Source organism: Lagopus muta, chromosome 1, assembly GCF_023343835.1.
Source record: "Lagopus muta isolate bLagMut1 chromosome 1, bLagMut1 primary, whole genome shotgun sequence".
Taxonomy (NCBI): domain Eukaryota; kingdom Metazoa; phylum Chordata; class Aves; order Galliformes; family Phasianidae; genus Lagopus; species Lagopus muta.
The window spans coordinates 15891953-15908597 of NC_064433.1; the positions used below are offsets into that span (position 1 = coordinate 15891953).

General features: G+C 35.3%; 1 protein-coding gene across 1 annotated transcript in view; it reads left to right on the forward strand.

Moving 5' to 3' along the window:
• Positions 1-16645, forward strand: part of TBC1D22A (TBC1 domain family member 22A) — a 153514-nt gene that overhangs the window by 60733 nt on the left and 76136 nt on the right. Inside the window, exon 10 of the mRNA XM_048933214.1 lies at positions 7998-8073. Within this exon, the coding sequence (XP_048789171.1) occupies positions 7998-8073 (76 nt within the window). The remainder of the gene's footprint in view (positions 1-7997; positions 8074-16645) is intronic.

A 16645-nucleotide genomic window follows, 5' to 3' on the forward strand; every position in this document is an offset into this window, starting at 1 on the left:
CTGGATAAGCTTAAAGAGTGTACTGTGATTGTATGGGAACTGCTGAGTCCCGGCCTGAACCTCTGATTGATCACCTGAGGCGAGCCGTGAGTCAGCAGAGGAGCACAGGTGGAGCCAGGCTCCAGGCCTCCTAGACCTATTGAAGAGCTGGCTACCAATGGGGAAGGATCTCTTCTGGAGATCTGCTCTGCTGGAGTTTTGTGAGTGAGCCCAGGGTAGGGGTAAGCTTTCTATCTATTTTCTTTTTGTTATCATTATCTGCTTTGCCGAACTCTCTTGTTTATTTTGTAATTATAACATCTTAATGTTCATTGATTATACAATGATAACAGTTAGATACTGGGATATTTTGGATAGGAAGAGGCCTCTAGAGCTCATCTAGTTCAGCTTCTTTCTCAGAGGAGGTTCAAATCTGAGATAAGGTTTCTGAGGGCTTTGTCCAGTTGAATCTTGAAAATGTCCAGGAATGGAGGCTGCAGCATCTGCTGTGAGGGTAACCCGTTCAAATGCTTGAGTGTCCTTGAGTTGAAGAAGTTTCCCCCACCATCATATGAAACGTCTGATGTTTCAGTTTATGCTGCTTGTCTCTCATCTTCTCAATATGTACTATTTGAAAGTCAAACTCTGTCATCTTGGTGACATAGATTTTAGCAGGCTGCTGTTACATACCTCTAAAACCTTCTTCAGTCTGAAGAGCTCCAGTTCTTTTAGCCTTTCAAAGGGAATGCGCCCCATTCTCCTCAGCATCTTGGTAGATATCTATCCTTGTTCCAGTTCCTCTTCACAGAAACCCTTGACAACCCAGGTTGTCTTCAGCTTGTATTCTTGCATGAGATTCCAGTTAATGAATTTTTAAGAATGTGTATGACTGTGTTGAAAACATGTCTAAAAACACCACTATTTTGTGTAATTTTTAGTGAATTACTTGATTCACACCTGTAATTCATGATTAACATTTAGCAGTATTTTGGTAGGTACATTCACATTGCAAGCAAAGATCAGGTTTTTTTTTTGCCTGATTAGTTATATAAACTACTTTGTCTTACGTTGCTATTTAAAGAATTTGAAGAATCTACAGTGTTTCAGATGTCAATCCTTTTTGCTTGTGATAAAGGCCAGTCTTCTTTAGAACACTCCTAAATTGTAGGTGATGCATGAGTACTTCTGCATTTTCACCTTTAGGAATAATGACTGTGGACATGAGAAAATGAGATAGAACTTATCCCACGAGTACTTTTTTCCTTTCAAGTTGACATTTGCACACACCCTTTTTAATTACCTTTTTTTTTTTTTTTTATTACTGTATCATCCTTTATAACACTTTCCTCAACAGTCTCATTAGCATTCAAGAAAAAGTTCACATAGATCTGTGCCTTCTGAAAATGTAACATTCACATATAAAATTAAGTGTAACTCTTCACTGTAAGTTCAAGTGTAATGGTAATAAAGTAACCAAAGGAGAAATATATGTATTGCATAATGATCTGACCAGATGTATTAAAAATAGCAGTAAAATTTTAAGATCGTTATTTATCCAGGCCTGGGAATTATTCTAATAAAAGCAAAATAATTCATTTGCAGGGACTGTAATGCGATGAGGTATATGTTAGATATTTCTGTGACTGATTAAATAGCAAGGTTTACAGTCTGCAAAGGGAATCCTGCAGAGAAAGTTGTTGCTAACCTGTGCCTCAAATCTTAGTTATAAGTGGATGGATACAGTGCTACTTGGAAAATCTTTCAAAGGGTTTGAGGGAACAGATACTTAGCATGAATATTTAGATCAGACTTTGAGAAGTCTGTGCAGAAATAACACTAAAACTTCTGAAAATTCCTCATAGGACCTTTCAAAGATCTATTCTTATGAAAAAAATAGGTCAAAGATAGCTTTCATAAAACCCCTGCAAGATAAAGGTCTTTCTCTACCATATCTGTATTTCACTGGGGTAACCAGGTACTCATAGCTGAACTAGTTGCTAGCTAGAAACTAGCTAGAACTAGTTTCAGCTAGCAAGGTTAGTCATAGAATCATAGCATCACCAAGGTTGGAAAAGACCTCTAAGATCATCCATTCCAACCATCCACCTGTCACCAGAATTTCTCCGCTAAACCCTGTCCCTCAGTACAGCACCTAAATGATAATGAATTGCAGACCTGTTATCTGTGAGTATGGAGTTTGTTAGCCAAGATAGACATATGTAAAAGAATATGTATTGCAGCTGTCTGTGTCTACCTCTTATCTGTCTCTTGGTGTATGGACCATGTGTATGTTGCATGTGTGCTTTCATGCACTGATCAAGTTTCTGCATCGTGGGTGTTGCACGGTCTGTCTACTTGTGCTGATACAGTCGTAGCTTATCTAGGATTTCTGGGTATACTTCAGTTCAGTGCTCCATTTAGCTTAGCTAGCTAAGGTGCTCTTTCCTACACTCTCCTCAGCTGGGCACAGCACTACTAGTATGGTGTGTTCAGAGGAAACGTGGACGAACAGTCCCCACTAACACTGCAGAGCTCATATTGAAAGACAGTACTGCAGTCTTGCAGTTGTTCCTGTGTTAACAGTTCATGATGCCAGCAGAAATGCATGCTTTAGAAATGTGGAATTCCTGTAAGGAGTTTTCAAAAATGTGAGAGAGTTTCTTTTTTTTCTTCTTCTTTATTTAGCTCTTGTAGCACTTGAGCTCCATGTCTGTGCTGTGTCTCTTCCTGCAGTCAGTAGCTCTATAACCCAATCTGTGTGACAGAACTTCTGTATGGTAGGTTTCTGTATTGAAGGAGGGAAGATTTAGGTTGGATGTTAGGGGGAAGTTCTTTACTAGGAGAGTGGTTAGGCCCTGGAACGGGCTGCCCAGGGAGGTTGTGGATGCCCCGTCCTTGGACGTGTTTAAGGCCAGGTTGGACGGGGTCCTGGGCAACCTGATCTAAATGTATATGTTTGGTGGCCCTGCTAGGCAGGGGGGTTGGAACTACATGATCCTTGAGGTCCCTTCCAACCCGGGTGATTCTGTGATTCTGTAATAACTATTGAGTTATTTCCAAAAATCCAGAATGTTCATGTTGTGATAGTGCCTTGTCCAAGTTACACCCTAAGAATGACACAACTTTTCTTCAAGCTGCGACCAGTCTAAGGAAAAAAGGAAAAAAACAATGTTTGGGAATGGATTGCTTTATCAGGGCTGGTTAATTAAAAAAAAGTAACAGCTTTTTCTTTTAGAATGAAAGTACAAGTTGGGTTTTAAAATTTTATGAGTGATAATATATGGCAGGATTGAAATGACTGCTGATGTCTGCAAACATACTACCCTGTTTTGCTGAAAGTGAGTTTTTTTGTTGAATGGGGTCTGCTGTTCTGATGGTTGTACTGTGCCGTGGGATTACTCTCAAATGTTTGCAGTATCAGCGACTTCCATAATGCTTTTACTTACCAGGAACAATTTCAAATTCAAATGTTTGTCGTCTTTAGTTACAAACATGAGATAATTTGGAAGAAGTAGGTTGAGCAATTAAGGCAGGTGTTTGTGCCTGGTCAGGACTCTTCTTCTAATGTGAAATGGGCAACTTCAGTGTTTGTAATAATTACTGATCAAATAATATCCCTAACTGTTACTTCTCTCTTTCTTTAACTGTGTGTCGTACGTGAGACTGAACTTTTTGAAGCATGTGGCTCAAAGGCCCAAACAGGTGCTACAATCCAGGTTTTCTTCTGTATTCATTCTCAGATATCTGCTTGTTTTTCTGTTGTACCCCATTAGAATAAATGCTGTTTTAAACTTCCCATGATTTAAGGAGATGATGTAAAATACAACAAGGGTTTAGAATTTTTTTCTATAAGCACCTTTTAACTTCCTCATTTCAAGGTAGCCTTATTACGCTTTTAAAAATAAATAGCCCCAAGGGCAGACTTTTTCTGAAAGCAAAACATATACACTGTTGTGCCATTCTGTGTCTTTTCTGAAGGACCTTCAGATCTTCAAAGTCCTGTGTGAAACTTATCTTCAGAGAAGTCTTTGAAGACTTTATTAGTACCTGAAGAAAAAAATATATATTTTATTCAATAATGTGACCGTGCCACCTCGGTCAATAGAGTTGTTGTAACTACTTCTTGTTGAAATGTAATTAACATAATTGTTATGTTAGTTCTACTCTTTTGAATTAACACTAATGCTAATTAATACATCTGCTATTGCCTGTTCAAAACTTGGAATAGTTAAAATACGAAACTGCTGTGGTCTTCTGTATAGAATCATGACTCTGAGCAGTGTGGGACTGCTTTGTTTCCTGATGGTCTGGCCTCAGACAGACTATTTCAAAGTAGGTCCTGAAGCTCATCATGTACCAGAAGCTGAGAGTTGACTGCAATTCTCTGGGTCTGACCATCCACTCAATTCTTTATCCACCCAGCGGTCCATCCATCACATCACATCTTACCTAATTTGGAGACCACTATGTTGCATGGACTTCTTTTTTTTTTTTAAGTTTTCAGACGTCAGGTTTAAAGGAGTTGTGGAATGTGCAAATTTATTTCATCTTCTCACCTGAGAATGGAATAGAATTGTTCAGTTGGACGGAGCCTTCAAAGGTCATCTATTCCAACTGCACAGTCACTTTGGGGCTAATCAGAAGTCAAAGCAAAACAATGAGTATGTTCCTCTCAAGCCATTTTTAATACTCAAAAATTCTTTACGTGCATTTTTAATAATGGAAATCAGTGAGGAAAGTCAGAGGATTTAAAAGATTAAGATTCAGATGTGTAGATAAGAAATGTTGTTCTTTGAAATTAGAAAGTACTTAAAAAGGTCCAAGTAGAAAAAGTAATACGGTATGTTTTTGTGTGTCTTTGTAAGTGCATACTGTGTTATATATCTGTTTATATAAACACATTGATATATATGTATAACATGTATATATTACTTACGGATTTTCTATATGTAATTAATAATAGAATATAGTTGTGTTAATGTATTTATATCTAATAGTTTGTGTTTCTTTCCTTCTATGTATCCCTATAGCTGCATTTGTAATACAGCAGATGGCCTTCACCAGTACTGTTTCCTTTCTCACATGCAATTAAAATAATTGAAGTCAGAAAGAAAGATTTTCAGAATTCTTATGGACTTATGGCTGTGAAGTACATTTAGTATTTTTTAAGTCATATAAAATTAGAGTTCCAGAACTGTGTTGAACTTGGTTAACGGTTCCTTTGGATGCACCTTTAAGACATGATTAAAAGGCAACTGTGTTTTTCTTAGCACTCAAGAAGCTAGTAATAATTTGACCAGATCACTGTCAGTACTGTGGCTGTGGATGGTGATAAGAAATGGAGCATTTTAGTTGCAGCATACATCACAGTGACTTACTCTCGTAAGTGGTTGAAAATACTGGAACACACATTTGTACTAATCTGCTTTATACTGTAAGCAATTAAAAGTGCTAGGGGTGTACTGCAACATCTGGAGATTATTACAAGTGAAAGTAGGACCCATCCTTATTTTCACTCAATACCATTTGTCAGTGTATCCACAGAAAGTGTTACTGCAGGACTTACTGGCTGAATTATACCTTGTTGTCAGCTGTCAGAGCAGAGAGTGAAATGGATGGGATTTGATTCCCATGGTGATTTTTGGAAACTGTTTTTTCTCTCTGCTTTCCTTCTGTGAGTACAGGATGAGAGTTTGAGTTAAATCTATTCAGTGCCTTTTTTTTTTCTTTATTTATATCCATTTCTTCAGTGTGTTTATTTTCTTTATTTTCACATTCTAATCAAGTTTATTCAATTTAAAATTCTAACCTCTAACATCTAACTTAAAAAAAAAAAATAAATTTTTTTCTACTGTGTTCATGTCTTCTCATATAGTAAGGACTGCAATTGAAGTATTTTAAGACTTAATTATTATTTTTGAGGAAGAAGTCCTGCCAGGCCTATTTGTAGTTGCTGGGCAGTTAGCTATTAGTCTCTGCAGAATAAGTACCAGCAATTAACACAAAGATTTGAGGGTGAAGCAAGTTTGGAGCCCCTGTGACATTATAAAGTCTTAACCTTTGGTATTGTAAGGTGAAACTAATTATATGTTGGAGTCTGAACTAGATATTATAGCCATTCAGCCATGAAGTAGGTTAGCACGGTTCACTGAAAGTATGTTGGAAGCTATCTGAGCAGAATGTCAAGGAATTTAGTGCACAGTAATGCATGTTTTTTTAATATTTATTGTACGATCTGTTCTATCTCATACTTCTTTGTATGTGAATACTTTCTAGACAGAGTCAAGAACAGAGGTTAGAAATATGATGTTTGTGTTAGCTGCTTGCTGAAGATGTGTGGAGGTAAAAAAAAAAAGTGCTGTTCCTTATTCAGAGTTAGTCTTTTGCTTCATGTAGATGATGAGTTACACAAGGAATAAATGAAATATAGCAGAAACGTAAAGGACAAGTAATGTAGCATGCCTGTGAGAACCCACAGGTGTGAGGGGGAAGAGGGAGGAGAACTGAAATACTGGACTCTTTTTCTGCAGAAGTTAGGAGGGAACTGTATTGAAAATGTGCTCTGTAAAGAGCTGTCAGTGCTACAGATAAAAACTTTGGTCTGTTGAAGAGCCCATTATGCTGAATTTGGAAGCTGATAAAGCCAATTAAACTATATGTTAGAAAAACTCAAATCTTAACCGCTGAACTTCTGTATCGCCCTGAGAAATAACGAGTTGGATGTGTTTTCCTTTAAATCTGTCACTTGCTTTTCCTTTATCTGTAAGCATAAAAGGATTAAGAGTTCTAGATGTCAGAATACTTTTTTATGTTTGTGAAATCCTTTTTTCACAGTTTCACAAGCTTCAGAGTCAATTATAAATATCATAGGAGGGAATGTTGATAGAACAGTTTAATTAAAAAATAGATTTTGTGAGCCAACAAGGATGTTCCCAGATAGATGAGGCAGCACAAGTAGAAGAGTAATTCTGAACTGGGTTCTCTTGGAGCTGAAATAATAAATAGGAAAAGAAATGAGTAAGGAAAGATGAAATACAGTGAAGAATAAACTTAATAGCTTTAAAATCCAAGTTTGTGATTTTGGATTGCATTTCCAGATGTGTGTGGAGTAATGACGCTTTGAGAAGGAGCAGTTTCAGATTCATAGATGGGAGCTGTGGTGCTGCTGCAGCATATGGGAAGCAGCAGTGTTCTAGTCTGCATTTGCTTTCTTTGTTAAATGTGTAAGAATACTTTTACAGACAACTTGTTACAGATTGTATAATTGAGTACCATATTGCTGTACTTTGAATGCAGTACCGCTTCTGGAACTTAGAGTTAACTTTCTTAAGATGTAAATGACTATATAAACAAACACGAAGTTGAGTTAGAGTTAATGCATTCAGACAAATGCATGCAAGTGCCCTGCCAATTTAACTGTGCAGTTCATATGTTAGATCTTGGTACATGATATTAACTATGACCTTATGTTCACAGCAGTCGTGACTACATTGGAATAGAGTTTTGATTTCTCACACTGTTGGAAGGCATTATTCTGAACTTACAAGGATCAAATTTATATCTTCTTTATATCTGATTAGGGTGTAATTTTCATATTTCCTTCCTCATCTGTGATTAAAATTACAAATTTGTAGTGGGGGAAAAATTTAAGAAAAACCACTGTAGCATGACAGCTTTTGACATTTGAGAAGACAGCCTTCTGAAACTCTTTAGACTTCCATGATTTGTTGGAACTTCAGGGGCACTAGATCAGCAGGTAGCAAGCAGGTGATACAGGAATAGCTGTAAGGTATGCTGTTAGGCACACACTCTTGAGTAAGATGATGGAGCATGATTATTTTCTCCTGAACTGTAAAGACAAACTGAGGAGATGCAAAACCAAAACTTGAGCACCTTAAGGAAACAGAAGTAAAATAAATAAAAGGAGGAAAAAAAAAAAAAAAAAAGAGGTAAGTAATTGGGGGAAAGGAAATTCTAATTTTCCGTAAACTTATATTTGTCTATGGTCCTTTCTTTAGGATAATTACACATTTGCACAGCCGGGAATTCAAAAGAAAGTGAAAATGTTGGAAGAGCTTGTTAGTCGGATCGATGGTAAGTTTAAAAGCTAACCTAATTTCTAAATAGTGTTTCATTGAAAGCGTTTAGTCAAAATGTTTGCATGAAATCAAGCCAGCATCACTGCTGCTACCTACAGTGTGGAGTAATGTAGCCTTCCTCTGATGAGGTGTCACACTCGGACAATTTGTGGCGCGCTGGCCTTTGAAAGATCACTGTCCTGTATCATTTAAAGGAAAGCTACTAGAGCATGAGCCACTTTCATTACTTTTTATTAAGGCAATATAATCAAAATTCAATGGCAATTTCTTTGCAGCAGAGTAATGACCACATACAAAAGGCAGCCGGTATTCATTTCATATTAAGCTCAATGATTGTTGTAATTCGGGCAAGTCACAGTGGTTGTTTATGGCTGTCCTTTGGCACTATGTTTTGTGCCTTTGTGCAGCGTTTTGCTATCTGGAATGCCTGAATAATTTCTCCGTGGAATCCAATTAATTATGAACTCTGGAAATAGCATCTTTAATATTATAGATAAATTACAGTATGTGCAGGGGCAATTTGAGATTATGCTTTCATGTTTTAACAGGGCACTTTGAAATATTTTCTACCTTCGTCCTTAAAATAATTCCCTTCATGAAATGCTGACTGTCATATTGCTAGAGCAGAGTTTAATTAAATGAAAGGCAAGAGATAATGCTTGCCCATTCTAAACATACTCTCTTGGTAGTTTGTTAAATTAATGAACAGAGTATTAACAAAATGTTGCCAACCAGAACCAGCCGTATATTTGTGACTTTAGCCTGGCAATGATGAAATAGCAAAAAAAAGTATTTCCTGAATAGTTTAATATTTGATAATCTGTGTGAAAAGATTAATTCTGTGATTTCATTGTATGCATTGTGAGTTTTTATTGAGCCAGTACTTACCATAGCGAATTTGGGTTGGCCTGCACATACTTGCAACCTAAATTTTGATTGAGCTTTTCATGCCCTTTATGTATTAATTATTGAAAGATAAGAGCAGGAGTTTATGTAATATTCTGCAGTGTTTATGTAATATTCTGCTATAAATGTGGATGTATATAAAATTGTAGTAATTGTATGTATTTTTAAAAACATATAAATTAATATTAAAAATAAAGGGATGCTTCTATGTAAAGTGTAGGAAAATGTTTATTTAGAAATGTTTCTAAATTAGTGCATTTTATAACTTCAGAAATCATCTAACTGCTTTCAGTATGGATTTTCATCTTCTTTTATGTTAATTTCAGTATAGGTGATTAAATTTCAATTATTTATAGAAACAAGTGCATTTTTAAATAAAGTGCATAATTACAATACCTGCAAGTGAACATCATAAACGTGGCCAGAAAAGTATGGAAACAAATTTTTAAAATGAAAAATGCTGTTCTGATAATAAAACTCATTCTTAACATTTAAAGAAAAAATAAATAAACTATACTGTAGTTTGTTTTATAAGAAAGGAAGAATAGCTGAAGGCTTATTTGTACCTTCAGTGCTTTGGGTCAGTGGATTAAGTTTGCAGAGGATTATTTTGAAGTCTTTGCACTTAAATAAAAGAAAAAAAAGGGCAGTTGTAGCAAATACATTTTTCTTCCTAAACTCTCATTGTAGAGCAGTTTAATTGCTATTTACTGACTGCAGTTAGTAAGCTAACTGCAATTAAAATGTCTTCCGGATTTTTATTTGATTGCAAATAATTTTGTGAGGTCTTTAAGGCTGTGGTTAACAGGAAATTGTTGGAATACACCAAAATTGCGGTACCTCAAAAATTGCAGTTGTTTATATGTTTTTCTAAGCGTAGGCACAACATACTTTTACATCAGCAAATATGTAAGAATGTAACCAACACTGTGGGTAATTTTACTTTGAGCTACAGAGTTTAGAAGATCCTATATCAATATCTGTGGTTGTAGACAACTGCCGAAGTGTTAAAAATGATGATGGACACTGAATGATAACTTTTCTACATTAGAAATGCTCATTTTCTGGCAGTTTTTAGTAGAGTACACGGGTGCTTGCTAGTTTGTGTTGACTCTCCAGGCTGTATTATGCAGTTGCAAGGCAACATCTTAGATTACTCTTAATTATAGATACTTGATGTAGTTGAATAGTTGAAGGACAGCTTTCTAGTTTCAGTGGTATAGTTGGAGAATGCAAAGCAAAGTCCTAACTAAGAAATTGATTGCCTTACAGCAGGTGTATTTTATGATGTATGTTATCCATGTGACATATGTGTAGCATATGTAGGAAAGGAAACCATGTGTTAAAGGAAACTGTTAAAACTATTAAGCTAAACAACTAATGGGAATTATGACATGTCAGAGCGAGGAAATGGAATTAAACAGAAATTTTGACAGAAATTTGTTTTCTGTGAATAAAAAATGATAGTATGAAGTATCTTATAAAGCTGTTACTTCTCAAACAGTAGCAAGCCTGAAGAATTTCAGTGCAATTGATGCTATTGAATCTTAAGACTATTTTGGTTGAATTACTCCACAAATCAGTGGTCCAGACCCCAGATCTCATCTCCAAGGATGGAGATTCTGCATCTTCATTGCATAAGACTCTTCAAGGCTTTGACTACCATCAAGTGACTACCAAAAGTCATTGTGACTTTCTTTAATACAATCAAATAAAATCTTCCTTTATGGAATTAAGGTATAGTGTGTTTTATTAACCATTCCTCTCGACTTTCTATCGTGCATAAAACCACTGGGAGTGCACTAGGTGCCATTCTCCCAGTCATACCTGAAGTTGCTGCGTAGTATTGGCACCAGTGTTCATCTCTGAGATTTCTAATTATTTTTTGTGCCATTTGTAACTGACAGCCACTTGGACACTTATTCTGCTGATCACAACCCTTATAGTGCAGAGGCACACATCAGCTTTGGTTTGAAAAAGATTTTTCAGTATTCTTTCTTTTTATGTAGTGAATTGTCCAGCTAGTTCCTCTTTTGCCAGTAAATATAGTCCAAAATACATGAAAGATTAAAACAAGGCTTTAGACATTGTGTTGGCAGTGGTGGACATGTGCTGCTATTTCAACTTTTGGATGATGTCTCAGATGAGGGATCCTGACCTCCTTGGATTGTTTTGATAGAATGATGATACAGTTAAATTGTTATCTTTCTTACTGTGTGTGTGCTTTTTTCCTTTTATCTTCATATTGAGTCTGCTGTACTGCAGCTGAAGAGAAAAGTGTGCTTGATATGAACTTAATAGTTTTGCTTTAAAAAAAAAAAAGTATGGTTTATACTAACTGTAAATATTCTAATTGCTAATTATGATTACTGTGGAAGAAAATAATGTTCCTGTTGTTACTGCGTCACATTATTTTCTTGATGCTGGATAATTGAATGGTGAAGAGAACCTTAACATAATAAGTAGCTGCTTGAATGGATGAAGCTTGTGCAGCTTGTTTGCTTATTATAAGGGGTTACCAGTGTATGAAAAGTGACACCTAGCCCTTTGGAGAGTGTTAATACATTATGTTAGTGATTCAAGGAACCTTCATTAACCCAGCCTCATGGATCACAACTCCTCTCAATATAGTATGACTGTCCTTGTGTGTACAGTGCAAAACACTGAATCAGATTTCAAACAGCCATGACACTCTGTTTATTTAATTGTAATCTCAGCCCATTTAAACTCCAGAAGGTATTTTTAATGACCCGTGTACTCAGTGGAATTTTTTTATAGGTAAGACTGAATGATGTTTTGTCTTCAAACTCTGTCCCGTTTTTCACCTTGTCATCATCATTCATGTCTAAGAATTTCACAAAAAATTTCGCAAGAGAAATCAATAAATTGCTCAATAGTATAAGCTATCTGTAACAAGAAGCTACATTTTCTGTTCTCTGTAATGTCAGTGGAGCTTTTCTCCTGTAAAATGAACAATCTCATGATTTGTAAACAGGTCAGACGAATTTGATGCTCTCTTCCTCAATTGCTTCACTTAGCCTTGAAATCGAGGAGGCATATTGTAGGAATGGCAAATTAACTCAGGATTTATGTTTTTAGAATTTACAGATGTTTAGCATTTACCTGGTTTCAGACTTGGGAGAGTCTTGGTTTCTTCAGTTTACTGGAAAGCATCTGATAATTAATAACATAATTAAGTGTCAGGCAGCCTGCAGGAAGGCTGAGCATTTGCACATAGAAGTAGTCTTGGTTTTTCCCATAAACTGACCAAAAATATAGGCTGTTAAAATGCATGTCATTCTCTCTAAATTAGCGAAAATGCAACTTGAGGAAAAAAAAAAAATAAAACAGTCTATTACTTTTTTTTAATTGCATTCTGATTAATGGTAGAAAAAACATGTAAGGATGGTATTCACAACTCAGAGCCTAGTATGGATATTCTTCATCTCCTGTGAGGATGACTATGAAACATTTTACTCTTAAATTACAAAATAACTCATCAAGTTTGCATTTGTGTGCTGAGCGACCTGATCTATGTTTTCACAAATCAAAGAGTTGTAGGGTTTGGAAGGGACTTCTGGAGATCACGTAGTCCAACTCCTCTGCTAAAGCAGTTTCCACAGAGTAAGTTGCACAGGAAAGTGTCCAGACTTGTTCTGAATATCTCTGTTCTTGACAAATTAATCTTAGCTTCGCTAATCTTTATTTATTTATTTATTTATTTATTTCTCTCATGGATTGCAAACTTCTTGGTCAGATGTCTGCATTTCTTTCAGTAATGTCACAATAAGGACTTTTTAATCAAGAAAATTGTCGTAACTTGCTGTTGTTATATGGCCTTAAGCTTCTACTGTAAATACACTTTAACTGTTTTTACCCACAGAAAAAAGCTGCATGAATATTTTGTATGTATTTCTTTGTTGTGCAAGTTAAGTTCTTCACAAGACCTAGTTAATTTATAATTTTTCATTTTTTATGTTTGTTTGCTTATACAGAGTGAAAGAACTTACTTCATTGTATCGTTCTTGGTACTTCTCCTATTTTTTATTTAATAGTATTTATGTATCATGTTATGGCTTCTTAACTAATTGGGCCTGTTTATAGTACATCCTTCATTCACGTAGAGCTGAAGGAGAGTTATTCTATCTAATGTCCGTTTGGTTGAGAGGCAGCAGGTAGAGCTGTGAACTAAATGGCTGAATTTTCATTGGGATTCCTACAGTTTTCTCTCTGTGTTGAGTTGGCACGTAGCATTTTGCACATTCTTGTTCTGAGAGAGACACCCATTCCTGAAGAACCATCCAGTCGTTCAAATACAAATGTTTCATGCTTTTGCTAAGATCTTAATTTTACCTGATGAGTTAAGGCCCAAAAGTACTTGGAGTCAATGCATTTGGTAGTTCCTATACCTTGATAGTCTCTAAAGATTATTTAGTTTCTGTGCTGATTTGACTTTTTAAACAGTGGAGAAAACTGGTTTTGATTTTTGTTTTTGAAAATCTGACTCTCAAAAAGACAAAATATAATATATTAATATATTTTCTTCTGTAACACCACTCCAGGTATCTGCTCAATAAACCATGATAGATACAACCTAACTAATTTGTTCAGTTTTTAGTTTGGATCTTAGTTGTTCATACAATGAACTGAAGATGATACTGTGGTGACACTTGCTCAGTCTTTGCTATATATTCATGCTGATGATTTCTTTAAAGTATGGTTAAAGAATACTTAACCATGTGTGCAAAATTATGTTCATGTTTAATTATGTTGTAAAGCATTTTACTGACACCTGTAATTTTCAACTAAAATTGTGTCTGTGGGGAAAAGAAGTGCCAGTTGTCATGGCTGTAAAGACTTTGTGTTCTTTAAATCCATTGAAGCTGTGTGAATTGGAAGTGGGAACAGAATTTATTTAGATCTTACTGCTGTTGAAAATTAGTGATTAATAAGGTCATTCCTTATGTGTCAGCTTGATGCTGAAGTGATTAAAAAACTTGTAGGCATTTCATAATTGTTTTAAATTAATTTGTGCTATAGAGCTCTTTTTCATTTTAACAATGCCATCTTATTTTTTATCTGATTTTATGGTTGTAATTACTGTATTATACTTTAATCTACTCTTAGATGCTGCTCACTGGGCATTCTAATTATTTAATTTATCTTTTAAATCATATTTCTATATTTTACTGAGGAGATTACGTTTGTACGCTCACAGGGTTCAGAGATCTTAACAAGAGTTAATTAAGACTGATGTTAAAATCATTTATAAATTCCTGACTTTTCTAAACACTTCGACTTTTAATTAGCCTAAACTTACATGTTTGCGGCAAATTAAAGAAAAAAAAATCATGATCTGAATTGTAGGAAGTGTTTGACGTTAATCCAGTTATGAATGCACAAGGTTGTGGTTTATAAGATATGGCTACAGTATTCTGATGAATGCTTCTTGGAAGTAGAACTATCTGATCAAACAAATAACATTGTTATTTGTTACATCTTGAATATTAAGGTCAGGTTCCACCTGGGACACCAAGTGTATTTTTATCTTTTAGCTTGAATGTTTTACTGCTTGGATTACTGTTAGTATTTTTCCTAATAGTTTCCTCCATTTTCCTCTGGATACTTCAGAATTATTACACGCTTGATTCCTTGAGGCAGCTACATCTCCTATCCTTCGTGTCAGTTCCCCTGTCTGTCCCTCTGTCCATTTTCTGCTTTTGCTCTGGAATCAGCCTCTTGGACTTTTTCATATCGGCTGGATATTTTAAGTATGAAGAAGATACTTCTCAAAATCCTAACAAGTAGCAGAATATTAATGGACTGATTAGATATTTTATGAGATACATTAGATACATTCATTAGATACATTATCTGTAGGCCATGAAAAAAATAGTATTAGGTATTATTAGGTCTTCTGCCAGTCTTGTTTTTGTTTTATACTGCACTTTTCAGGGATTTATTTGTTTATTTATTTATTTATTTATTTTAATTATATGATTATAATTCTTACAAAGGATGAGGTAGAAGGCAAACTAATTCTGGAGCAAAACAACGGAAATGGTAATTATAGCTATTTGGATCTCTTCTAGTACTTGAAGCATTAATATATATCATAGCAAGATCTTGTCTCCAGGTGCAGATTTATGATAATTTCTGAGTGTCTTTTTCCAGTCATCAAGAATTTCTGTTGTTTTTAATGTGTATTAATAAAAATAATGGAGATTAATAATAACTCATTGCTAAGCTGTATTCTTGACAAAATCAATTTTATTCAAACATTCATTAATTCAGGTTGAGGGTTTCTTGTTGGTTGTAAACCTTAATCTGCATCAAGGTATACCTGGCGTTGAGGTTTTGCTCCAAATTCTTTGTCTCCCATAAGCTCATTATTTTGCAAACCATCTCCACGTTGTTCAAAACTAAAGAATGAAATGCAGAACTTGCCTTCAGTAAAGGGAAGCATTGCTTACCAAAACCAGTTTTGTCAAGAGTTTATTTTAAGTCAGAGGCAGCAGTTCATCACGAGATTCTGCTCTCACAAGTTTACCCTTGGTAGCATTCATAGCAAGCAGCAATATTCTCAGATGTGTTACTTGTTGTTGAGTACAGTACTGTCTTTTTTTAAATAACTCTCCGTGCTGTTAGGAAGTTCAGTCAGGTAGAATTGCTTACTGTAACACTTAATTGCTTAGAATAAAATCTGGTTGGTTGGCCAGTTGCCTGCTTTGCTCAGCTGAGAGGACAGTACTGAAGTTTTGTAAATGATGGCAAAGACTGTCAAGAACCAAGTCACAGCATTACGAACAAACTGGGAAAGAAATCTGTTACTTTACACTATTTGCAGAGATTGTACATAACATTTCATCCCTGCAATGGGCTGTGAAAACTTTTCTGTAGTTGAGAAGTTGCAGTACTACATAGGGAGGAAAATCACTACTGGCAGCTCAGGTTTATAAAAACTGGCAGTGCTACATGGGGGGCATTTCCTATTCATAATCTAACAGTTAAGTAAAGTTCGGCCTTGCAAGCATGTTCCATATAACTCATTGAGAGTTATAATAAATATAATTATATATTATTATTATTATTATATGAGATTAAACCACGTGATTTTCTTTTCTGTAGTTTCATCTTCTAATAAACAGTAGCCAAATTTAATTGATAATCTGGCAAGTAAAAGATAAATGTTTGCACTGTGGTGTGTGAGAGAAGTCTTATCAACTGTCAGGCAATGAAATGCCAAACGTAGTATTTGACTGTCATGGGGCTTTTAAAACATTTAAATATGAAATTGCTGTAACCTATGTTATGAAGCGTCACTGTCAACATTAGCTGACAAATTGAGTGAGTTAATTAAGTCATAGGTAATCATTTCTTACTACATTTGACGTGAGAAGAAAGGTGTCTGGATTTTACATTCAGTAGACAAAACAACAAAAACAGCTAGCTAGAAAATTCTGCAGCTGTATTATCTGTTTTACAAAAGAGAAGACAGGAGGAAACATTTGGATCATACTGGTCTATTTATCTGTTTTGTTAAAGTCTCTACAAAAATATTAACTAATATTAAATAGCAAAAGTTAATTAGTGGAAAAAATAGATGGTGAATGAAGATCCTGAGTGCTTTTGAGGCTCTGAAATACTGTTCAATCTCCACT